The 26,746-nt window shown below is 30.1% G+C and overlaps 2 protein-coding genes across 2 annotated transcripts in view; one reads left to right on the top strand and one right to left on the bottom strand.

Moving 5' to 3' along the window:
- The window catches only part of LOC113377141, a 642,509-nt gene that overhangs the window by 483,540 nt on the left and 132,223 nt on the right, over window positions 1–26,746 (bottom strand). The window lies entirely within an intron of this gene.
- Window positions 19,878–25,539, top strand: LOC113376263 (ras-GEF domain-containing family member 1B-like). Its single transcript, XM_026616170.1, has 9 exons — window positions 19,878–20,711; window positions 20,893–20,952; window positions 21,030–21,164; window positions 21,628–21,828; window positions 22,117–22,632; window positions 22,870–23,013; window positions 23,094–23,296; window positions 23,525–23,760; window positions 25,466–25,539. Exons 1-9 carry the CDS (start codon window positions 19,878–19,880, stop codon window positions 25,537–25,539), a joined length of 2,403 nt encoding a protein of 800 aa, XP_026471955.1.

Here is a 26,746-nt window from a genome sequence, read left to right as displayed (position 1 = left end):
GTTACAATTTCTGTAATAGTGATTATTTTTTTATTGCTGCAGCAATGCCGGCGAAGAACTATTTTTACTTGGAAACATATTGCTTTCTATATTTCCAAGTAAAAACCGTCAGTACTGCTCGACATCAACTTCCCAAGGGTATCCAACCTGGGACCTCTGACCGAAATCCCATAGCTCAAACCACGGGAAGCCCGTAATGAAAATTAATATTCATTCAGTTTGGCAAATATTCGTCTTCCTCAACTGCATTAAGATGATGTGATTTCCGTTATATAATATTTTCAAACAATAGTGAATATTTCCCGCTAAGAACGTGTCCGTGCGCAATATAACAACTTCGACAACTTATGCGACCTTGCGTATAAAAAGAATCAGATAAATGTTATTACAGAGCTATGCTCTAGCCTTGGATACGCTTCATAACAATATATTCAATTACAAGTTTTCTCTGAATGATTTCAGAGCATGTAGAGATTATATTTTTCTCTATACAATTACATTATATGACCAGAAGCACGAGCTAATAATAAACTGCTAGATTGTGTTCTACGGAAATTTGTGAACTATGAAACAAACATAATCTACTTCCATCTGAAATACATAAGTAAGGAATATTATATGGCATTTGCCGTGAGATGATCCTTCGAATATTTTATTTAACGAATGAGTCATGATGGACGATTCGAAGTAGTTGCACAGCCGCACCTAAATTTCTGCATTTGCGGTTCAACGGCAGTGACAAATACCTTGTACGTGCAAAATGATATTTTCACGTATAAGTTCATGTGACTAATCCTTTTGCCTTTGGAATTAATAAAACATACAGAAATACTTGCAAGAGTAGATTCATACACATCCACAATTCACAATTACCATGTGGAGAGAAAAGAATGTGGTAAATGTCGTTCTCACTATACTACATTAAAAACATTTATTTTAATCATATTCTTTGTACAAAAATAAATAACTTCATAACATTCTCCATTAGATTACTGTCCTCCATAAGTGTAATTACAGGTGTGTATTTGATCTTGTCTAAACTATTAGTTTCCTGTAGCAAATTACAATTAAGAGGCGCAAAAGAAGAACTTCCCAGCGCCTCTGTACGAATAATGAAGATATCAAAGTGCGTGCAAAATACTCACACCGTGATCCTACTACGGTTATTTGTTGTGAGTCAGAGTTATATATGAACAATAATATAATATATAGGGTTGACAAGTTTTCAGAAGTCAGATTTCGATTTTAAGAAAATGCGCGAAGAACTTACTGAGAGGATTGACTGATATTTGAACATTTATCTGGAAATGTACCGTATTAACTCACTAGGAATTAATTTGTTTATTAATAATTTATTGTTTAATAGATATAAAATAATGAAGCTATTTATTAAAGAACACCAATGCATTATTGATAATTATAAATGTCTGCAATATTTATGCTGCAATTAATTTAATTTTAAAAAATCGAACAAATTAGATGCATAAGATAATTGTTAATAAAAGAGTTCACTATTAACTTGATTTTATTAGTTATCAAGTAATAACTTTTGAAAGAGAAGTTAAGTTTTCGCCAGAAAATCCGATTTTCTAATTTTATGTTTCAAGACATTCTGAAACGGTTGACACCAAAACCGAGCACCACGATCAGCCGAGCCGTTTCTTTGTAATACAACTGAAGTTAGTTAGTTAGTCAGTTGTGTTACTATGCACAGCGAGCAAACAACACGCAATATAGGAGAGCAATATGTGTTCCTTTAATTTCTCTTTTTATTAATTATTATTAGTTACTAGCAAACCCGACGAACACCGTTTCGCCACCAGAAGATTTCGTGAGAAAGATGAAGAAATTTTTGTTTGTCTTATATTTGAAAAAAAAATTGATTTTATTACACAACAGTAATGAATTTATTTCGAATACAAAAATTAAGTGTTTTATAGTTGAACTTCTCTAAGTAAATGAAAGTGAATCCGCAAATTATCCATTTCATTGAAGTGCTCTTTGATAAACCACATTTTTTGTTTTTTGGTCTGACGTTAACACAAACAAAGCGGATGGATTTCCAACTCGTGAACAGGCAAGGTATAACTGCCCATGTGAAAAACAATGATTTTCTAAATAATCTATTTGAAATTTATCCCGCAAACACTAAGCGATTGGCCTTGCGACTTGTTATTGCGAACGCAAGACGAACTGGAAATTGCAATCGTTTGAAATTAAACGGAAGACCAGTCGGAATCATTGGTATGTCACTAAATTGCTAGCAATTTTTGATTGAATTGTGAATTTCAGTGCGTGTACATCATTATTCTTTGCGGCAAGAATTGCTCGTTGACTTAACCAAGCATAATTCTGATAATTCTCACTAATGTCATTACTCGAATTTTTAATTACGGTGCGTGAAGTTCCAGCAATTTGCATTAAGGCACGATATAGCTATAAACCTTGCGGAGCCCGAGACCTTTCCAACGAATGCAAAATTGTCGAAATCGGTTCGTGCGAGGAAAACCCGACTTATTTTTATATACATGTAGATAATGTTCTATTGCACAAGTTTAGTGTTTAGTAATTTTTTTTTGTGTTTTTCTTGGTTTGATTACTGAATGATGATACCCATTAAGTGTCGAAACTTAAAAAAAATTCTATTTCGATCTTTTTTTAATTCGACGATTGGGCTGCAAAATTCTTAATATATATATATATATATATATATATATATATATATATATATATATATATATATATATTTATTATTTCATTGCACACAGCCCTAATCCCATCCAATTACATAGGTCGGTGCATGAGTTACACACTACAATTTATCTTCATGCCGAGTTGCTCCGCTAAATTGAGATGGGATGTTTTTTTTATCAACTCTTGAATTTTTTTCTTAAATTCTATTTTGCATACAACGTTTCTAGACCATTGCTCGTAAAGATAACGAAGTGTTATCGGATTATTATCGTATAATATTCAAGCAATTCGGTTGGTTTTAAAACCCACATGACTATTTTAGGAAGATAATGTCTATTAGAAATTTGCGCTATTAGGCGCGACGCTCTGGCGCATCGCATAAGGGCTTTAGCGTGTCAATTCCGACATAAAGAGTCGATTGTAATTGCGATATTGTAGCCCATCGGATTGGACATTCAACTTCCTGCTGTACCTCATTCACGCTTCCTGTATGGAGAACAAATAATATTGTGTGCGTATGCGGCTATCAATCGTATTTACAGGTGTATGCAACTTAGTCAATTCCATTTCGACCGAGTATCCTGTTATAATAGTAATATTTGCCTGTGTGCACAATCAATCAACAAACAACTGTTAGTAATAGGAATTTGCAAATGTTTCTCTCTATTTGTCACTCTGATCTAGACTTGTTGGTGATTTTGATAAAACTATCATAGACAAGTTGATACGATGATGATGATGAGAAAAAAGGCTTTATAGATGAAGCCAATTTATGAAAACATGATATTTTGAAGCATTTTACTGTTCATTTGAGTGCATAACAATCTGCTATCATTCCTGGATTACTACTTCTCCCGACTGCCATTCACCTTGTTCCACCTAAATACTCCAGGATGTAATCCAGATGAGTCTTAAGTTAGGTACTTCATTCATGCATTCTTTAAGGGCATAGCAAACCCCAAAGCTCGCTGTCTTAAAAAGCTATCAGCAACTAAGACCATCTCCGAATCCTGAACCAGTGAATTGATTTGGAAGCATTTCTATTGACTTCTATTGGTTCCTCGCAGAAAAACCAAAATGATCGAAGTGGCAGTGTTAAATTAGTGATGCAAAATATCGATTCTGTGATGTAGAAGTTGATTCTCCACATTTATAACAAACTGTCTTGGTTGTTCAAACAACGGTCCAGAAAATTCAGGTCTATGAAGGATGTGTTTCTTGGCCAAGGACCAGTCAGGATTTTATATAGTGTACTTGGATTTTGTAGTAGTTCCTTTTGTTCGAGTTGAACCAAAATAACAATCTCTTAAATGGTCCTTTGGTCCGATCCAAATCAATTTTATCAAATGATAAACATCTGGTTTCTTGTTTTACCCAACCTAACTCATACAAATAACACGACATTTAGAGTGCTTTTCTTAATTCTTCACAGAAAATCAAAATAGTCGAAGAAGCAGTGTTTATTTAGTGATGCAAAATCTCGACTCTGTGACAAACAATGGTCTAGAAAATTCAGGTCTATGTAGGATGTGTTTCTTGGCCAAGGACCAGTCAGGATTTTATATAGTCTACTTGGATTTTGGAGTAGTTTCTTTTGTTCGAGTTAAACCAAAATAACTCTCTTACATGGTCCTTTGGTTTCATCCAAATCATATTATAACAAATGACAAAAATCTGGGTTCTTGTTTTACCCAACTTAACTCATACAAATAACACGACATTTGAAAGGCTTTTCTTAATTCTTCACAGAAAATCAAAATAATCAAAGTAGCAGTGTTTATTTAGTGAGGCAAACATCGACTCTGTGATGTAAAAGTTGATTCTTCACATTTATAACAAACTATCTTTGTTGTTCAAACAATGGTCCAGAAAATTGAGGTCTTCTATTGACTCGTGTCGTACAATTTTATTATTAGTATCAAAATCAACGATAATATCTACTAGTTAATTTAAATTCAAAGATCACATCCATACAGTTATTATCATCAACGATTAACATCTTATCGGGAATAGCTTTTATAATTATGTAGTTTTTCTTTTGATATCTCCCGGTACAAAAACGAGGCATAATGATCGAGTAGTTATTCCACCTGAGGCGATAATTTAGTGAACATTATTACAAATAAACAATAAATTTGAGATGTCACGTAAACTTGTTTTGATGGCTTTGACCTACAACTGTGATCGTTATGCATTTGACCCTGTTCGTGATCGTGATAGACGCGATAGAGGTGATTTTCTACAAACTAACAGAATACCAATTTACAAATGGTAACGCCTTAAAAATTCAGATCAAATGATAAAAAATAATAAATATTTAAAATTAAAAATGTTTTTTAAAGTACGTCGTTCAAAAAATCAGCACAACAGCGGCATTCATTATATTGTTGACTCTATGACTCTAATATATTTTGTGATAAAAATTAAAAATTTGCATTTGTGTCATTGTACGACAAAATTAATCTCATATCTTCTACTTAATTATATTTCACACTGCATTAATTTCATGATGTCATTGCCACAAAAAAGCGTTATTCATATATCATATTCATATTTCTGGCGCGTTCCCGCTCGGTCAATTTTGCTTATTCCGAGGGGTTAGTAAAGGAAAAGTACTAAAATATTTCAGCATTGTGTTCAGTGACACCGTTCAAGGTAATAACCGAGCTCTCGTACACATATTGCTCCATAGTGAATGAATGATTCAGAAATGAATTATTTATTCAACTTACAGAACACAAACACACAATACGACACATACATTATATCTACCAACGAGGTAGAACTAATTTACGTACGTAAAACAAACATAGATATCATTTTTGATCGCGAACGTCCAAAAGTTATATACGTTGTTGTAATTCTTTGATTGCAAACTGGAATTATTTACATTCGGTCTGGTTGAGGAATTGATGATTTAATTATGTATATTTTAAAAATCGTGAGGAAATATGTTGAGAACATAAATTTGCTTATTTGTAAAGCCTCGGAACATCTTAATCTTTAACTGATATTTATATGGATAATAACAAAAAAGTTTTTACTTGTATCTCATATATATAAATTGAATTAAAATATAGATTTTCAATTGAGAATATAAATTTATGAAATGTTATCAATATCCTTATAACATTATGATAAAACATATCATTTCTTACTAATAGAATATGAATTTCTTATTACACATACATTAATTATGACTCATAGGTACCCTGTATAGAATTAATTGCAGAAAACATAAGTTTATTGAAATAATTTCTATATTATTCGTAGTTTCTATAAATCTTCGAAATTAAAATGGAAAATATTTTCAGCAAAACAGATATTACAGCTGTTCAAAGAATGAGATTATATCGCCAGCGAATAAGTAAAACAAAATACCGTCAGTCAATGAATGTGTGTTAATTTTAATTACATGAAGTTCTTCAAACACAATTATTACATGATGAGTGAAGTTGCGAAAACAATATTTGTTTAGGCGTTGTTTAACATAATCCACTGTGTGAACGAATATTATAGAAGCTATTAATCAGCAATTACTTCATTTCTCTAATAAAGATTCATTTCTAAATGCTAATTACAATGACAAACCGATCATGTCATATTTGACGTATGACTATAATTACATTATTGTTTTTCAAGATTGTAAATATTTTTAATGCTATTATAAATATATAATTTATAATTTATCATTATATAAATGTGTATAATGGTTGACACTAATAAATATGTGCATCACGAGTGTTACCATATTACTAATAAACATTATTTAAAATTGTTATATGATGTATTTATTTTTACCTAAATGCCATCTTGTACAGTAACAAATAAGTTTTACTTCAATCGCGTGTGAACCTTACGCGCACTCTTTTTTTTTTCTTCGACTCTATCTCTTTTCCTCTTTCATGTATCAATTGCTCTTAAGATTTCATTATATCTTGATTGCCTTTTTTAAGAAAAAAAATCTTTATTTAAATCGTAATATTTACTGTTACATATAGTAACAATAAAATTAAGCAAAACGATACTCTTGTTACTTATACAGTATTAATTTGCAAAGTGGGATAATATCCAAGTCGTATTTGTGTTAATTATTAATTCTGCGCAGCCGACCTAAAGAGTATAATTTTCGATACACAACTAACATAGATCATTAAAATAAACATAAATAATATTAATTAACGGCTACTCATTAATATTATTGTTGTCCGAAATAGTTTTGAATTAGTTTAACAGTAACGTTTTGTGTCAATTTTACAAATTCTTGAGAATTTGTCCACATCTCATTCATCACATATTAATATTTTCTATGGATATAGTACGACGGCTGGAAGACTAACAAGGAAAACCTCAGATTTACTCTTCTTAGATTTTCATGAAACTTTACATAGAGATAGAATTCATAGTTAAACGAATCGGTTATAAATAAATATTATATATTTATGAGAAATGGTTTAATTATTAAAATTAATTAAAGTTTTGATAAAAATAGGCTGTGCGCCATCCATACCACGGATTTGCAACGAACTTCAGAATTTTTTTGTAGAAAATGTTTCAGTTCATGTTTATGAATATTTGTAGCATAGATATTTATATTAATCTTTTAAATAGTAAAATATAATAAAAATTTTATAACTGAAAACTATATGCAAACATTGTTAAAGTATGGCAATATTTTTTTTAGCAACTCTATATGTCTATCCTCTATTCAATTATATTTCTATAATTATTTGAACAATTTTATCTAATTATTTTAAAAATATTGTCACTTATCTAACTAACTGTAAATTGTACATAAATGCTCTCGCCATTGCAATCAAATATGACTATTATTTCAGAGATTGATGAGAATTCCAATTTAAAAATATAAATGTGATTCACATATACATTTTGTCTATAAAATATAGAAAATCCGTTACATCATGCGGTAAACTGATTAAAAACAGTATCTGAATGTTAGATCTTATGACAAGTTAAAATCATTTAATAAACTACACAACATTCCAGTAGATGCATCGAATAATATTTCAAATCACTAATAGTAAAAATGATTTTAATAAACATAGAAAATATAGTGTTTTTTCATTACTATTTTAAAGAAATGACGATCATAGGTAATTTGTCATAATTTAATTAACGGTTTAATTTATCATAAAAGAACTGGGGGCTTATAATTGGTTTCAGGAAATGAAAGAAATTATATGTAAACCATCGGCAGACTTTTGTATCTCATTGTGCGGGTGATTCAAATATTTCCAAAAAATATATTTTTTAATTAACTAGTATTAGAAGTCAATTATAGCAAAAGCTCATTTATTCTGTAATATACAAATGATATAATTTTTTTAAAATATAGGTTTTTTATTTAGGGCAACGTGCAATGTAGAGCATTTTAGTACATTTAAAATTCGTTAAGTCTAAATAGAAATTAGTTCATAAGTGTCTAAATAGAAATTAGTTTATTTATAGATTTTTTATCTTGGACCAAAACAATCAAAATAATATATGTTTATTACTAGGATTGATTCAATTCCTATGCACTCGATTCTCATGAGAGTGAAATGCCTCACGGACGCAAAACAAAAACACATTAAAGAAATTGCTTTGGTCTCTATATATAAACGTCTATTTTATGTGCTTACTATACGATCGCAGACACTATCCTATCACTTTACATGAAACACTTTTTGCATTGATTCCCGATGTCGTAGTTTTTCTAATGCTATTCTCTCTGATACACTTGATAAAATTAAATCGTTTATTTCGAGATGGACGCCAGTGAACTTTTTTCGAAGAAATCTACAAAGCCATGCCTTTCTGAATATTTACCACTTTATTATGTTTCTTATTTTTTGAATTATTAAAAAAAATCTTTATTTTACATTTACAATTTACACGTTTTTCTTGCTCCTATAAAGGAGCAAAGGAAAATATAAATTTCGCGAACTTTTGTAAGTAATTCTCTACGGTTGCTAAGAATTTTCTAGCTAAATATTTTTGTAACTTTTTCTCCTAATTTACATTTTTTTATATTTTTTATTAGTATATATGTAACTTATAATTTTGTTCAAGCATAATACCAATTCAAAAACTTTATAATTAAAATTAAACATTTATTGAACCCACAAGTTTCAGTCTACAATTGATATAGACTCTATATCAACTCCAACAATCATTGGAAGTAAAGAAATTTTTTATATGGTAGTTGAGTACAAATGCAGAATTGCTAAGTAGAAATTAACAGACACGAATAAGCTTTTAACATTTCACAAAGTTGTTAATTCGAAAACAATGCAATTAATATATCATTCTTTGTAAATATAAGCAACGAGTAAGGTTACATATATTATGATATGATTTTATCGAGTATATTTATGTATTGAGACAAATTGTTGAAATCGACAAAATTGTTTACACGTATTGTTTTTATATTTGTTAAAAATATTTTAGGATTATTAGATTGTTTATTACTAGTTTCTATTATTTATACTCTTAAAAAAAGTACATGAGATATAACTACAATTCGCGGTTAGGTTGCATAGCATAAAATTTAGAAATAATTTGAGAAATAAAAAATAAAAATAACATTGAAATTTTGAAATGAAAAAAATTACCTTAACCAAAAACTAATCGTTTCTTCACACTATCGTGAAAAATTCATACCATATCAAATTGTATTCATGCATACACACACGCACACATCCATTTTTTCTAACAATAAAGGTATGCCGAAATGTTCAGAAACCACTAAAACTGGAATATATGCAAAAAATTTCATTTTCGATTTCTCGACGATTATAATAACATGCCTTGTGAATGACTTATTGGAAGTTCACAAATTAATATTATAGATAGCTTTTAATCCATTTTATTTAACTCTAGAATTTTTAATGGCAAGATGTGTAAACAAAATCAATTCATCGTGTGAGGTAAAATTACCTCAATTTTCCTCTGCGTTTCTTCTCACTTGAAATAACTCTGAAACTACATAATTTGTATAAAACCCTGTCAGAATATAACCAAACGCATATAAAATCTTCAGTTTTCTAATTGCGCACATAGATCAAAATAAAGCCATTAGCGAATAAATTAACGATATCGTCGTCAATTAATTAACTGGCTTACGTATAAATAGCCGATATCTCCGTTAAGAAAACCTGAATCTTATTTATTTTATGCATTTAGCCCATTTTGTTATTTTATTATCTAATTTAACAAAAACACATTAGATTCATTAGCAGCTGTTCGTGATAGATAGGTTTGTGTGCCGAATCTAATGGATAATAAAATCTATTATTCAGGACCATATATCACATTGTCAAATATTTGATATATGGGAGAAAAAAATTGAAATAGTAAAATTAGTTTACATAAAAAATGCTATTTATAATTCTTAATAAAATGGGATTTACATAAGGAAGGCTTTGACGGTGATCAGAACAATGGAAAAAATGTATTCCTCTATGTATTTTTGCTGCGCCTATTATTCTATATTTATAATTTTAAACATGCAAAACACACTTCAGGCATGCTGAAGAATGTCAAAAAAATATTCACAACTTTGTCTTTGAAGGCAAAAAGTATGTATACAAGATATATGTTTGCACAACACTCAAACCCGCGCAAGAAGGCGTGACGGGTTATCCCGTCTAAAGTGTCAAAGTGACATCTCTAACATTGAAGATATTTCAAATTTATTTATTTTATTAGCGAGAACAAAGAAACCATACATTTTAGTAGATGACCAGAACCTTCTTATTCTGCCACTCGCTTATAGTTAAATAAGCGACAATCACAGGATTGTCGACAGTTACAGGATAATTATCACACCAACCAAAATAAGTTTTTTTTTATCAATTTTTTTACCTCTCAAGGTCCCAAATCTTTTACTAAATTACAGGGCGATTGTGTAACAGTTTTCATATAAAGTGGTACTAAAAACTGTCAAAATCCTATGTGGTTGCTGTGCAGTCTGGCGTTTTAGATAGAAATTCTAACTTACAACACGCACAAATGTCAAAAAAAACAAGTTATCATAAATGGATCTTTGATATACGGATTGATAACATATGAGTGAAGTTGCATTTTATGTATAAAATTAAGGAAACCATACGTCATGGTTCAGCCGGAACACTCCCGGATTTCCACCTTGTGTCCCGGGTTTTTCTAAAAGCAATATTTGTCACGGGTTTAGATCCTTTGTCCCTAATTTTCAAAAAGTATAGGTAAAGTAAATTCAATGTTCACAATTACTTGATAATAAAATTACACATACCCATCAAATATTTGTCAAAAAATACATCATGGATGAGAAAATTGCCCTATGCAAAATTCCGAACGCAAGCCTTCGGCTCTTCACATTTTTAATTTTGAAACAGTCCTTCACATTTTTAATTTTGAACTTATGCTCATTTTTACTAATCTAATTATGAAGAAATTTGAACAGAATTTTATACAGCAAAATTTATTTTATGATTAAATAGTATTTGTTATTTTAAATAATATTTAAGTAATTTAACAGAAAGGGATCCCTCCACCGTTCCGGATTATCATAATTAATGTTGCTGTCCCAGTTTTGGCAGAAAAAAATATGGTCAGCAAATACTTGGCATTTTGACGGTATTTAGTACCATTTTGTATGAAAACTGGAACGTAACAAAGCCTTGCCATACCATTGGTCTATTTTCCGGCAGAATCGGCCCATAAGATTGTATTAGCCTTACCTATTTTTCTTTTTACAATGCCAATGAACTCAGGGCGCGTTTAGAAATGTCAATATTTACACAAGAAATTTTTGGTCCGTGCGCAACAAATCATCGTAAAATTAAATCATTCGCTAACGCGTGTACTAAACGAAATAAACGATTCCGTGTTATGATAGTAATGAACCTAGAATACATTACGACCGGCGCGGGTTTTGGTGGCCGAGGAAATTGCTAAGCTTTTCTTAGAAAAATAAATTTACCTTGATTATTTCAGCTTCGTTAGAACAGATTATTCATTTTAACATAGGCCTCTTGTTTCTCGATAAATATTTGATTATTTGTGTATTAAATATTTATATTTATATTTATAAACAGGTCATCGGAAATAATTTAATTTAACGAAATAAATGTGACCTTGCCATAAGATGTATATCCGAGAATTGGCCCATTAATTACGACCAATCTCATAACCGAATCTCTGGACCTTCTAGCTTATGAACTAACCTTTACAACGAAATTTTTTAGTCGTGATGAACGATATCGTCGTACGCTATTGTTCTGACACGAAAACCCAGATATGTAAAAAAAAACATTCAACACAAATAAAAAACGAACTCTGAATGAGAACCAGCAGCCCGGTTTGGCAGACGATTATTATTGCCGGCACTGTTTGCTATTTAGAAAGTTACAAAACGCGTATTACGCACACGACCGGTTCGGAAGGTATTGGATAAATTAAAATTCGAACAATGGTCGATTGACAAAAATCGTTGTAAAAAATCGTATTAACCGTGATCATTTTACCCAGGTTGTACATCTGTGCTGTACATCTAAAGTCGAAATCTGCATATTTCCAGTACCGCTGGAATGCATTTGGTTGCAAAGCATCAGTTTACACAAGCAGATTGATCGAAGTCGTTAAATGGTTTCACCAGGATGAGCTTTTGTTTGTATAACGATCAGATTAATCATTCCGGCGCGGAAGCAAAGAAAGCTACCGTCCACTATTCCACATACGAAACATACATATGTGTGTTTATTGCAATTACATGCTCAAACTTAAATAGCAAAATCCGAAATGTATACAATGAGTCAAACTTTAAAAATAGATTTACATCCGCACTTTTTAGAAATATTTAGATTATAACGAGAAACTGATAATGATAAAAATAAAAGCAGTAGGTACATGCAGTAATTTGACTTTACAAAAAATCTTATCTCAATAATTTTAATAAAAATTTAATAATTTAATATAATATATATAAATATATATATATATATATATATATATATATGTAAGTTATGTCCAAAGTATAAAAGTCCATCTTTAAGTAAACATTATAAGAGAAATCTGGTATGGATCTTCGACTTCTATTGAAGTACATTCGCATTTCTCTCAGGTAATCAATTCAACAGAATAATTATATATACATATATATATATATATATATATATATATATATATATATATAAAATCTAAAACTCCTGTTAAGCGAATTACTTGTTTACAATGATTGTAATTGTTATTATATTGGCGAAAGTTCGCAATATATTTACAAGAAGAACCAACAGACTTGTAATTCGAAAAATCCAAATCAGTATAAGACAATGTTTTCGGAACATGCCATCAGTTTAAACCATACTTTAATACCAATAATCCAATTATTTTACATAAGGAAAAGAATGATGACCTCAGATAATTTGCTGAATCGGTATTTATCTTTTTAAACCCCTTTTGCGTTAATAAACGAAATTCTGCTCTGTAAGTACATGACTCTAATTAAAATATTATTATTTTTTTTAAAAATAATTCTTCAAATCTTTGACTCTTGTGTTTTTCATAGTCTATTTGATCTTATGTTTTCATATTTTTATTTTCTCAAATTGTTGACCCCACCGTTTAACTATTATTGAAACTTTATATATATATATATATATATATATATATATATAATTTTACGAGAAGATTATTATTATGTCACATATTATATTATATAGCTATATTCGTTATGGTAGCTTCTCCATAACCTTGCTATAAAGCTGAAGTTTACTCATACGGTTTTGAACATCATTCGCAAAAAATTAATTAGCATATACTTTTGCAAGCCTCACCTTCAAATTGTGGTTAAATAAATCAGAAAACTAATAAAATTATTTATAAAATATCCAAATAAGCAATTTCCATAATAGCGCAACAAGGACGATGAAAGCACATCAGTTTGGCACCTCATGTGGTCCAAAACTGAATAAGTAATACCAAAAACCGTAAGCATAAAGAAAATGTTCAAACATAAACGCGTTTCAGTGTAAAATAATTAAATAAATCACGAAACAAATGAAATTATTGATAAAATATCCAAATAACAAAATAGCAGCAATAAGAACTAGGGCACATCATTTTGGTACCCCATGCGGTTCAAAACTGAATAATCCTAAATACCGTAATGATAATAAGAAAGATGTTCCAGGATGAACGTGTTGAAGTGCAATTTGATTAAATAATATCCAATTTTCAAAATCGCAACAATAGAAATAGAAGCAAATCACTTTGGTACCTTATGTGATCCAGAACTAATCTAGTGGTGCATGGAATTGTGCCTAAAAGTGAATTGGTGGAACTTCCCGCACCAGAATTAAATATTCGAAGAAAACAATTAATTATCAACAAATATTGATCAAAAATTTATAACAATTGTTTTAAATATTTTCAAATAGATAATCATAAATTGTATCCAATCATATATGCATACATACATACACACACACGCACACAACACACATCAATTTTTTCTCAGGTATGCCAAAATGTTAAGAAACCTCTGAAACGGAAAAATATGCAAAAATTTTCATTTTCGATTTTTTTCGGGAAGTTAATAACCCCGAATGCCAAAAGAATAATAAAATAACATGGACCAATAAATCCAGAAACTCGATAAGATTATTAATAAAATATCCAAATATGCGATTTTACAAACCGCATCAATGAAAACAAAGGCAGATCAGTTTATTATCTCATGTGGTCCAAAATTTATTAATGATAATAAAGAAAATGTTCAAACATGTACGTGTTCAAGTGCATCGTCTTCTGATCGCCGACTCCCATTAGAATTTATCGTCGGCCATAAAGCATGCAATGACAGATCTTGTGGTATGTATTCATACCAAACAACAACCACACATGAATATTATGCCAGACCTCTCTAGGAAACGACATATGTAATAAAATCGCATTGCATATTGCTTTGCCTACAAGAGATATGTGTGCAATATAAACGACGTGGGAGTTCCTACCGATTCCACTTGTAGGAAATAATATTTATTAACAGGGGCGCCTTTTGATTAATACCGAGGGTTAGACCTCTCCTATCTCTCGGGCAACTTCTAAACTTCCAAGTTATGGAAAAATGTGTAAAAATTTTCTTGAATCAAAAACCGATGATCGATCGATTGTAGAATTGGATCTAATCCTTACACTGTTTTATTACTTTATGCAACGATGAGTCTCATATTTTTTTATTGAATCAACCCGTTCATGAGTCTCAGTTTTATTTATTGAATCAACCCATTCATGAGTCTCAATTTTGTTTATTGAATCAACCCGTCCATATATCGGTAGTGGGACGAAATTATTGGAATATTGATTTCATGCAAGTAAATGAATTAGGAGTATTGCAGTCAGCCCATGTGGCCGTACTTGAAATTTGATTTTGTGTTCATTACGTTAATTGACTCTGTTATTTGTATATGGTATTGGAGAGATCTATGACTTTCAAAACATATCAAACAATTAGTGGTGCATTTAGGAAACTAGAATTTCGGATGAAATTGTAGTTTGGTCATACTGCTTTAGGTGAATTTATGAAACTGAATGTATTAAATTTTGAGAATTGAGAACAAATTATTATATGCATATATATTTAACAGGGAGTTAGTGTTCTGATAACTTGACTTTTTTTTGTCTAATTTGTATACCATCTTCATACGACCTTTCTAGACATAAGATTGTTAACATCAAACAAAAAGCTAACAAGTGGTGTATGGCATCGTGCCTTGAGGTAAATTGCTGAAACTTCCCGTACCAAATTAAAATTAAAAAAATCGGAATTATTTTCGATACTCGAAATTTTTTTTTTGAAATTAAAAAAATAAATGGAAATAAAAAATTTGAAAAGTTTTTTGAATCATTCAAATCCGATGCTTATTTCTCTCAAAAACTGACATTTTTTGCACATTTAGCTCGATATCTCCGAAATGGCTGGACCTGTCTTTGCCAAAAACTAATCACCACTTCTCCCAATCATTATCATTCGATTCGGATGCTCCGTTCTCTCAAAAACTCGATTTCAATATTCTGCACTCTTTGCTCCGTATCTCCGAAACGGTTGCACCTGTCTTTGCCAAAAACTAATCAGCAAATCTCCCTATCAATAGGAATCGAATATATATATATATATTCTCGCAATATCATTGGTTAAAATATTGCAATGTTTATTGAAAGTTTCATTATGCCAAGGACGAAACATCATCTTATATGCTCAGAGTGTCCTCCCATACACCTTAGCACTTTTCTCTTGAGATATGCCAAGCTGCATATATTATCATTAAATGTTCAATAGATTGCATATCTTTCTGATTTTGTCATAATTTGGAAATGATTAATTGATATTAATTAAAACGCGGAATAGATTTGTTAATCAGATGATTCCTACATCCTTGCTAATCTATTTGTTGGTAAACATGTGATTAGAAAAGTGTGCTCATATAGTATCGTATAGTGCATAAAGAAAAGAAATTCTTTACTTTTAAAACTATAAGTCCCAATTTTTTAAAATTTTATTTGTTTCTATTATCCTCTACCATTTTTTGCGAAGCCAAATTTCCTACACACGTCGTTTCTCTGATGGTTTCTTGTAACGTTATGTTGAAGGCCAAAATTTTTGTGTAGTCTGGATTTATATTACCGTAAAACCGAACGTAAAAAAGGTATTTTTAAACATCGTTCATAATTCGCGGTTGAGTGACGCAATCCGGATCGTACACAATACAAACAAGAACGTAAAAAAATCATTTAATTCCGGATGAATATTTAGTATTTAGTATTTGCTTTACATTTATAGTTCTGGTCCGAAACAGGTCAGCTTTTTGATGATGATGATCTTTTCTAAACTAATTTGTAAAAATTTAACTTAATAATTTGTTTATATTTCAATGATTTGTATTCCATTTGTATTTTATAACTAATTTGTACGTCGTCTCTACACTCATTATTAGAATGCATATTTTTAAATTTCAAATAAAAATATAAACGCGGCTAAGTCGCTAGCTATAATTTGCAAAATTAAATTTTTGGTATATTCAGACATAATTAACTTCCTGTAGGGTAAGTTATTGTAATCGTCCAAAAGTTTTGCATATCTTCACGTTTTGAAGGTTTCTGAACATTTTGGCATACCTTAGAAAAAATTGATGTGTGTGTGTGTGTGTGAATATATGGATACAATTTTTCGTCCACGTTTTCGGGCGCACGGATCAACCGATTTGAATGGTTCAAAAAACATATATATATATATATATATATATATATATATATATTAGCAGCATTTATAATTCAAATCTACATTATCCCTTCTTAACTGGGTTGTTTACTCTGTAGATGAATGAACATAATCAGGGCGTTACAATTTTTATAATCTCTCTTTTATAATTCATGTACTTATTACTCATGCCAACTCTTGGCATTAATCAACAATATGGTATAATTAATGGCAAATTAGTAAATATCACATCATATAAATATTACAACATACGAGGTCGATTTCAAGATTGTTTCTATTCATGCAATAATATTGATAAGGTTTTGTTTATGAATACTAGAAATTTCTTGGCAACAAGAGCAAATTCTAGAATTTTCATTTACATCTGTTAGTAAGGAACATAAAATATTATGAAAACTTTTGACTGGTTTATAGTAAGTGGTTAGGAATAAAATTTATCGACAGTTTTCAGTGAAGTGCAGTTTGTAAGGTCGAGTGCATCGAATCGGTTGTTATATTAATATTGGTCTTTCATATAAATTTTATTTAACATTTCAAATTTTAAAAAAATTATTAATAGCTAGGCATTAAATCGCCAATGCGTTAAGTTATCATAATCCATTAATTTTATTTGAAAGTTTATCGACCGAGGTTGAATTTTTAATTAAAACCGTGAATTTTTGAAGGTTTGATATTAATCTAAAATATTTTAAAATGCATTCAATTATTTTGCTCGATAGGACGATAATGTTTCGAGAGATATTGTAACTTACATCTAATCGCAAATAAATATATAATTGGTTTATTATCATCAACATGTTAATTATGTAATATTAGAATATCTAAATAACAAAAAAAACAATTTTCGTAAAAGCATTCGTAAGGCGAAGACGACTTTATGGAATTTAAATTTCGAATTTCATTGAAATTAAACTTTTAAGACATTTCAGACAGGTAAATGAATATTCAAATCAGCGTTTAGAAATATCCATTAAAATTCTGAGATAAACACAACGAGATGGGTTAACTTTTATTTTAACCCTTTCCACTCGGATGCCGCCGCTCCGGCGACAAAATCCATATAAATTTCGCAATTCACGAATGGAAAGAGTTAAAATATAAATAAAAGAAGTCTTTAAAAAAAATAATTGAGATTAGAAAATTTATATGTTACTAGCAATGTAACATTTTAATTAATGTCTTAAATAAACGAACAGTTGATGTAATTATGCTCATTAATTAGTACATATTATTAAAAAGTAAAACCTCGTCAAGGCGATCTTGTTAATACGATTTCTCACATAATATTTCTGCACCTTGAAACATACTCTCCTTATCCCGCATAATACGCTTTCTGGCTTAAGACACGTATTGTGCGGGGCCTAGGAGATGTTTTTCTGTACTGCAATTATATTTTACTACTACCTCCACTCTATTACACTTTTAGTAATAAAATTTTAGCAATAAATTTTTCTCACCATTACATTACATATTATAATAAATTATTATATTACACAAATGTATTAAATTTATATTATAGCAAGCTTGTGAATTGTTTTTGAAAAGTTGATTACCAAGACTTCGAAGAAAATATTTTCCTCATTTTATACTTTTTGAAATAGATAAATCTTTGATGTACAAAGGATTATCCAAGTATACTGAAATATGCATTATCATGGAATATGTAGTACGTATGTTGAGAAATATTTGAAAATTCATTCGATATTATTTCAAATGTCGATATCTTTGAACTACAAACATACCATACCATCCCATGTGGAAATTTTAATATAGAATTCAAATATAGATCAGAATCTTATTCTAGTTTTTATGAACCATCCATTATTTTGTAATCCTTTATAGAAATGATTTTGTATTTCGAATTTTAATTACGTATCAATTTAAATAGTAACTAGACAAGTTTATAAAAAATATAGACGATGAGTATGAAATTAGAAGTAAAATATTTTCTGTTAGCGTGTAGAAATTTTAACTTGAATATTTATAAAAAAATATCTGAGTACATGCGATATGATTTGCAGCACATTTATTAAGCTGTTACAGATTTTATATGCAGTTAATGCATAAAATCTATAAAATTTAATAACCTTAGTTCTCACGTATAATGATGTTAATACATTTGTTTTATTAGACAGTTAATAAACTTTATTATGAGTACGCAAAAATGAACCTTAGAAAATAAATTGAATTCTACGTTTTCAATAACATTTTTTGTTATTTTTATCATAAAATTGACACAATTGAGCGTGTATTTCCGTCTGAAAAGAATTTGAATATTAGCCGGCGGCGTTGATAGCCGACGAGCAGGAAAAATGAACTGGCGCTGACAGATTCATGTGCATTGTTTTTATGCATTTTCAAACATATGACGATTCTTTCAGACACATACATAGTTCATTTCTCAATTTTATAACGTGATGACAAATGCACCACGTGGTAAAGTTTCCCATATAATGAAATATGGTTTGCTTTAATTTTCGATTTCGAATTTTTAACGTTAATGTGAAATTTAGGTTCACAAATGCATTTATCATTTGGTTTTAATTTTGAAACCATTAACACGTAGGATATCTGTTACTAATTAATAAAATAATCAGTCGACTGCCAGATGATCATTAATATTTTTTCTCGTTTCTGATGACAAGTAATCTATTATCGCTCGTATTAATGTGAACAGTTCATATGTTTTGGCGTATTGAAGTATTTATGACGATTTAAATTGAACCGTGGCAAAAATAGAGGAAATATATTGCACTAACTTGCATTTTTATTTCGGACATTGTTTCAATAAGGTTTTTTGAATAATCAATTGTGAAGCACAATACTCTATTGTATCATATCTCTACGCAGGCAATCATTTTGTTTCGATTTGCCTCCAAAATAACACCGACAATTTTTTTCGTATAGAACAAATCGCTTCAGAATGGATGATGAGATACAAGAGACTGTCGAGTCGATTCTCGGCAAAGGAGTGAAAGTGGTCGATTGCGAAAAGAAATCATCAATACGTGAAGAAGAAGTTCTTCTAATAAACGGTTGTCCTGTCACCTTGGAAGGCGAAGATGGAGCGGCCATCAAGCAAGCCATGCTCACTGGCCAGGTGCCTCCTTGCGATCTCTTAAACCAAATACTGGTTCGTGCTGGTATTCTAAGAGCTCCAGTACGCTTAGAAACTTCCTTAAGCGTCAAATCTTCTGTGGTAACACGAGAAGAAGTCACAGTAGCTCGCGGTGGTCAAGTTGTCGACGAAAGATCCAGAGAAACTAAAGAAGATAATTATTACACGAGCTCATGCAGCGAGGTTTGGGAACCTATAAAAGTCGTTCCTGCCAATAAAGTCGATTACACTAACGGAAAAGACAGCTATATCGCAATTCCTCTCTATGATAAAAATGCCACTCCTCGCAATACGCCGGCAGACACATCCAGTTGTAGTGAAACATCTGGTTCCAGACCGACCAGCAACGCATCAACAAGTGACTCTGGTTCCTCTATAGCAGGAAACAACAATGGAATCGCTAATTTGTCCCAAGATTCGGGACATGAGTTGTCATCTAGCACGGTGGCTAGCCACACGGTTCAAGCTTTCCGCATGGGAAACTCCTTTACGCCTACATCGATGTCGTCTATTGATTCCACTGATGAGAATGACACGCATTTTGGATTCAAGAGTCCGTTGACGCCTATGAGTCCAAATTATGAAGTAGACGCTGACGGATATAGTGTACCCGTATTCCCTAGCTTCACCCCGCTGTCGGTTAGTACCAAAGATGAGAATGATAAAACTTCTTTTTAAATTGATTAATGTGACATCGACTAGATAATAAATACATATATAGTAAATCGAAATTGACATAATAGTGTTGACATGGATAACTCGAAATAATTCTAATGTATAATAATAATTCAATATATAACATTAATTTGATATATTTCAGCCAACAATTTTTGGAACGGTAACCTCTGATCAGTGTCCAAAGGATGCTTCGAGTAGACGCGTAAGATAATAATGCATATATAATATATATAAAATTTAATTAAAGACAAAAATCTTTCATGGTTTTACAATTTACAGAGTTTGCCGCAAACACCCCGAGATGGTAAATCATTTTCAGTGCTATTTTCGAGTAGCCCAGGCTCCGGAACTGATAATCTACCTGGCTATAAAGGATCTGAATCATATGCTGATGATGGATTGGATGTTGACAATGTAAGTAATAATTTATGTCATATAAATTATATTATTTATCGATTAGGGAATATATTTGCTAATAATTCAAATTATATGCTCATGGTTTTAAAGAACACAGATTTATACCCATATAGTTCCGCAACCATGATTACAGCTAGGTCAATAACCATTGTATCATCATTAATATAAGCAATTTTCACAGTTCCAAAATTATTAAAGATCTGTTTTTATAATTATTAGTTATAATTTTTAAAACAAATTAATAAATAAATTTATTTTTGCAAATTTTCATATTTTTGAGGATTCCAAATTTCTTCAATTTTTTTTTTTTGTTAATTAATGTATTTATAAAAAAGGAAGCATAATGATTTTCTCAATGTATGACTAATTGAATTTATTTTAGAATAGTTTTCCATTACCCATTTATCATTCTCCTCTATCGAATAGAATTAACATAATCAATAACAAATTTCTCTTCTAGGCTTTGGTATATCGGGATGGTAATTTGGTGTCTGGTTCCTTGGAGGCCTTAATTCAACATACGGTTCCTACAGGGGAATATTATCCCGATAGAGCCTATCTTTTTGCCTTTTTGCTGAGTGCACGTCTGTTCATTAAACCACATGAACTTTTAGCTAAAGTATGTGCGTTATGCGATGCTCAACAACACTTGGACGACGCAGTAAGTATTTCATATGGAAATAGATAATAGACTTATTGGAAGGATTTAGAGTTTAATTGCAATATTTAGATCTATGACACAATCAAATATAGAAGGGTCAAAGTGTCTTTATTAAAATATATTTTCAAATATTCAATTTCATTTATATTCATGCACATTTTTTGTGAACTGCAAATCCATTCTAGTCAAAGTTCTCTGCCAAGGAACGTGTAGTGAAATATCGGTACCTGTTATGGTATGGTGCTTTTTTCCTAAAATGGTGTAATAAATCTGTTGATATTCTTTCAGTGCGACATTCCTGCACACCGGAGGGACACTTTAGGCCGTTTCGTGCCGCATTTAGTCCAACTTCTTGCAGAATGGACCGAAACATTCCCTTACGACTTTCGTGATGAACGCGTGATGCAGCACGTTCGCTCCATGACACAAAAATGCGTCAATGTAGATCCCTGCATCCGAAAAGAAGTTTCTGCTCTTCTTCAAAATTTATTACACAGACTGACCACTTTGGAAAAATACGAAGACTTTTTGAAACGATTATCAGATGCCACTAATACGGGTAGTATGGAAAGTACGGACATCACCGAACTTTGCCCGAGTCCTGGTACACTGGCCCAACAATTGACGCATATCGAGCTGGAACGACTTTCGTATATCGGTCCTGAAGAATTTGTTCAAGCATTTGCTAAAGAAACCCCGCATCTTGAAACATCATTCAAGGATATGAAGAAGACGAGAAATTTGGAATCGTATGTTCAGTGGTTTAATAGGTTGAGCCACTTCGTTGCCACAGAAGTTTGCAAAGTAAGTAAATAATAATTTTCATATAAAAACAATCCTGCAAAACAAATTATTCTCAATGGTAAAATAGTGATCTTCCATTCATTGCACCAACAATTTTCGTATTATTAATTTTCCGTGAATTTAGTGAATCTAGTTCTCATGTTCAAACTTCCCAGAAATGAGAATCAATCTCAAAGGATTATAATTGACATTTGTAACCAGCTCTAATCATGATATTAACAAATACGTTACTTTTAGCATGCCAAGAAGAAACAAAGAGTGCGCGTCGTAGAATATTGGATTGAAACGGCTCGTGAAAGTTTCAATATTGGAAACTTCAACAGTCTGATGGCAATAATCGCTGGATTAAACATGTCTCCAATATCGCGACTGAAGAAAACAGTAAGTATACCAAAGACGCGCTCAGTAGCTGAATTAAATAAATTAACTGAATAACTGCAATATGCAATTTTTCGTATTAGTGGAGCAAGATTCAGCCAGCAAAGTTTTCTATCTTAGAACATCAAATGGATCCAAGTAGCAACTTTAGCAGTTACCGCAGCACACTGAAAGCAGCAATGTGGAGGTCGGCGGGCGCGACTGACGAACGGCAAAGAATAGTTATACCATTCTTCAGCTTGCTTGTGAAGGATCTCTACTTTTTAAACGAAGGCTGTTCTAATAAGTTAGTATATTTCTACATGAGTTTCATGATATCTCATTTTAACGCCCTTTACCGGTCATATTGGCCATATCATATCATATTGTCTATAGGTGATATTCGTACACACAGGTCATTTTTTGGATGTCGCCTAAAGGAGACCTTAATAGAGTACATTATGTACTAACAAAATAATTATTAGAATAGTAAAGTTTTTTTTTTTAATCTATAACCAATTTTTTATGATTTCAGATTGCCCAATGGTCACATAAATTTTGAAAAATTCTGGCAGCTAGCAAAGCAGGTTACAGAATTTATTACATGGAAACAAGTCACATGTCCTTTCGAGAAAAATGCCAAAGTTCTGACATTTTTACAATCAAATCCTGTGCTCTCAGAAAACGCTCTAGCACTGGCATCTTTCGAATGTGAACCACCAGAGAACAATCACGAAAAAGACAGGTATAAAGCGTTGAAGTCTGAACTCAATGCATAAATTCAAATCTAAATTTATGTTAATATTTATTTTTCAAAACACTAGTTCAGAGCTAGGCGTCTTGGAAAGATTTTTGGTTTAGTTTTATGTGATATTTTAATTTACATTAACAGATAAATTAAAAATTATGATTTAATATTGTCACTTTTGACAATATGATAAGATTTTATATATTTGAAAACATTTTGAGTTGAGGAAATATTCTTTATATAAAACTAAACTCGAAATGCATAGATATCAATCAGGCTAATTGCTAAAACAAACTGACTGATGTTTAAATAATAAAATATATTCTCTATATACTACTAATACTGATAAGTGTTTGAGTTGTGATAACTATTTAGTGTACTTATATTCATTTTGTAAATATTTAATAATGCTTTTTCGAGTTAATTGTAATAATTTCTAAGTAACATTACTATTAAAGTAAATTTATTCTGACTTTCAAATGTTTAAATAACATTTTACCTATAGATAAATATTTTTCTCATATTATTATATTAATAATATATAGAAAATTCATTCATGAAAACTTTGCGATGCACCTCGCTTTCATTTAGATGTATAGTCACATTATAACTTTCATTTGAAAAGGAACAAACTGTAAATGTAAATACATGGTTTGCTAGTAATGATGTATTTTCAAGTAAATATATCTTTTTATAAACATCACAAAAATTAGCCAATAGCCAATACATACGCAAATTATAGACATTGTATTTGAAGTGCACTATACACATATGTTATTATATCCGCTTTAATGTGCTTCAACTTTCTTTTAAAAAATATATATATTATAAAAATTTCTTTATGATCGAAATAAGCAATTTGTAGCACTGCCAAATATTTTTGAAACATTTTAAGTGTAATGCACTACCAATAAGTATATAAATATTTGATAAAAAGCCTTGGATTTGTTAATAATTTGTGTTATGCACCGAATAAGAAAACCAAATAAAAATTATTTAAACTATTTTCGATTTATAGTGTTTGTTAGAGAATTCTCATTAAAACCAGCAGATAAATAATAATTGCTTCTAAATTTTATTTCTCACTTTAACATCTTTATACACTCAATAATTTTAAAAACAATTTTATTTGGATTTCTAGTTTGAACAAATATGTATATAATTCAAAAAATTTGTACGTTATGATTATCAAATTCAAGTCTTATATAAACATTAAGTGTGCATATATGTTTCATTTATGATAAAGCCGTCACACTTTGCCTAATTAATCAAAATTGATGTATTAGTTGCCTTGAAACAAAGTGAGTACCAATTATTTATTCATGCAAAAAGTAAAGTAACTGATCTTGGGATAATTAGTTCGAATTCTAAATTATATATATTTTTTGTATATATGTATTATGTTCTGATATTGATAATTATTTTTGTGATTTGTAAAATTCGTATTCTGTTAAAACTAAACATTATTATTTGTGAAAAATTGCACAAAATAGACTTGTTCATAAAGCATGAACCTCATGTAGATTTCTTTCAAGATATCAAATTTTAAAATTACATCTTCCAGTCATTAAGAGAAGCATTCAGTTAATTTATTAATAATGCAAGCAATTTACTGATATGTCTATTTGTTTAATGATGTTCATCATATAAAGTTTCAATGAATTTATGCTTTATGAACATTAGTTCTACAAATCGTCTATTATATTTATTATCTAGATCTGTTATTACCGCAGCAAATGTTGTATTTAATGCAAAGACAAAGATTTGATTTGTGTAATTTTGTATATAAACCATGTGAATAGACAAAACAATGCAATAGATATTAAAAAGAATAGGAAAATGGACGCAAAACCCTATGATTTTACATTTTGTCTGCAAACGATGACCTTATGATTGTATTAGCCTATAATAAATCTATCGGCTATAGAATAACTTTCCACAATTTTTATTCTGAAGATATAGAATGATTTCACGATTTTTATTTTTATAGTGCAAAATAAATTCTATTGCTAATGTAATAATCTACACGGTTATTAAAGGAATTTTTCATGAACTAGTTAATTTTTGACCCCCATTTGAGTAATATAGATAATCCAATAACACAAAACCTTATAAATATTCCTGCACAAAACAAATTTGTGTTCACATATAGCTTCATTTAAGGTATTATATTTATAAAAGAAATGTATTATTAAGTTTAATCTAAATTGCAAAGTAATATATAAATATATATCATATTATAAGATTGTAAGTAAGTATTTTCTCCAACTATGTAAGTAACGCTTTTATGGTTTTGAAACATGTGGTTATTTTATTTTTAAAATTACGTGTTTTGCAAAGTCATGTCCGAAATATATAGAAGTTATACATACATATATATATAATAATAATATAAATGAATAAAAGAAAATTACAAAGTTTACACATGTAATAAAATCCAATGCTTTCTCTCGTTTGATAATGATTATGAACAATATGGATATTGTAAAAAATGCCATATTATGGACCAATAACAACAGTATTTTATATCTTAATGACGAAAACTCAAATATTTGTATTTATTTATTCATCATTAGTTATCATAAGAATTTAGTACTGGGATAATATTTTGTATCTAATTTTAAGACTTTAAATCGCAGCTATGAGAGAAAACCTGCATATATTAAGTGATTAAATTAAAAAATGGAAATTGAGACTAATTAATTGCTTTGCAATTTCATGCATTTAATGTAATAATTTGCAAATTATTAGTCTCATAATATATGATGTTGAAAATATCATACTAATGCATATTTGTAAAAATTGCATTGCAATATATTTTTTGCCAAACCAATATTTTCTACATAAATACGAACAGTTGCAATAATTCCTATCGTGAAGCTTTTGTATTTGTTAATGTTTTGTGTTTTGCCATTATAGTTTTTAAAAAAATAATTGTATATGTAAGTAATGATAAATTATCTGCTAAGTATCTATATATAAATAGGAGCTCACAATCAGAACTATATT

This window comes from Ctenocephalides felis, unplaced genomic scaffold, assembly GCF_003426905.1.
Source record: "Ctenocephalides felis isolate EL2017-DRISC unplaced genomic scaffold, ASM342690v1 CF-g0.4_SCAFFOLD_01886, whole genome shotgun sequence".
Classification (NCBI taxonomy): domain Eukaryota; kingdom Metazoa; phylum Arthropoda; class Insecta; order Siphonaptera; family Pulicidae; genus Ctenocephalides; species Ctenocephalides felis.
Note: the sequence above shows the minus strand (reverse complement) of the source record. Positions and strands in the feature narration are given on the sequence as shown.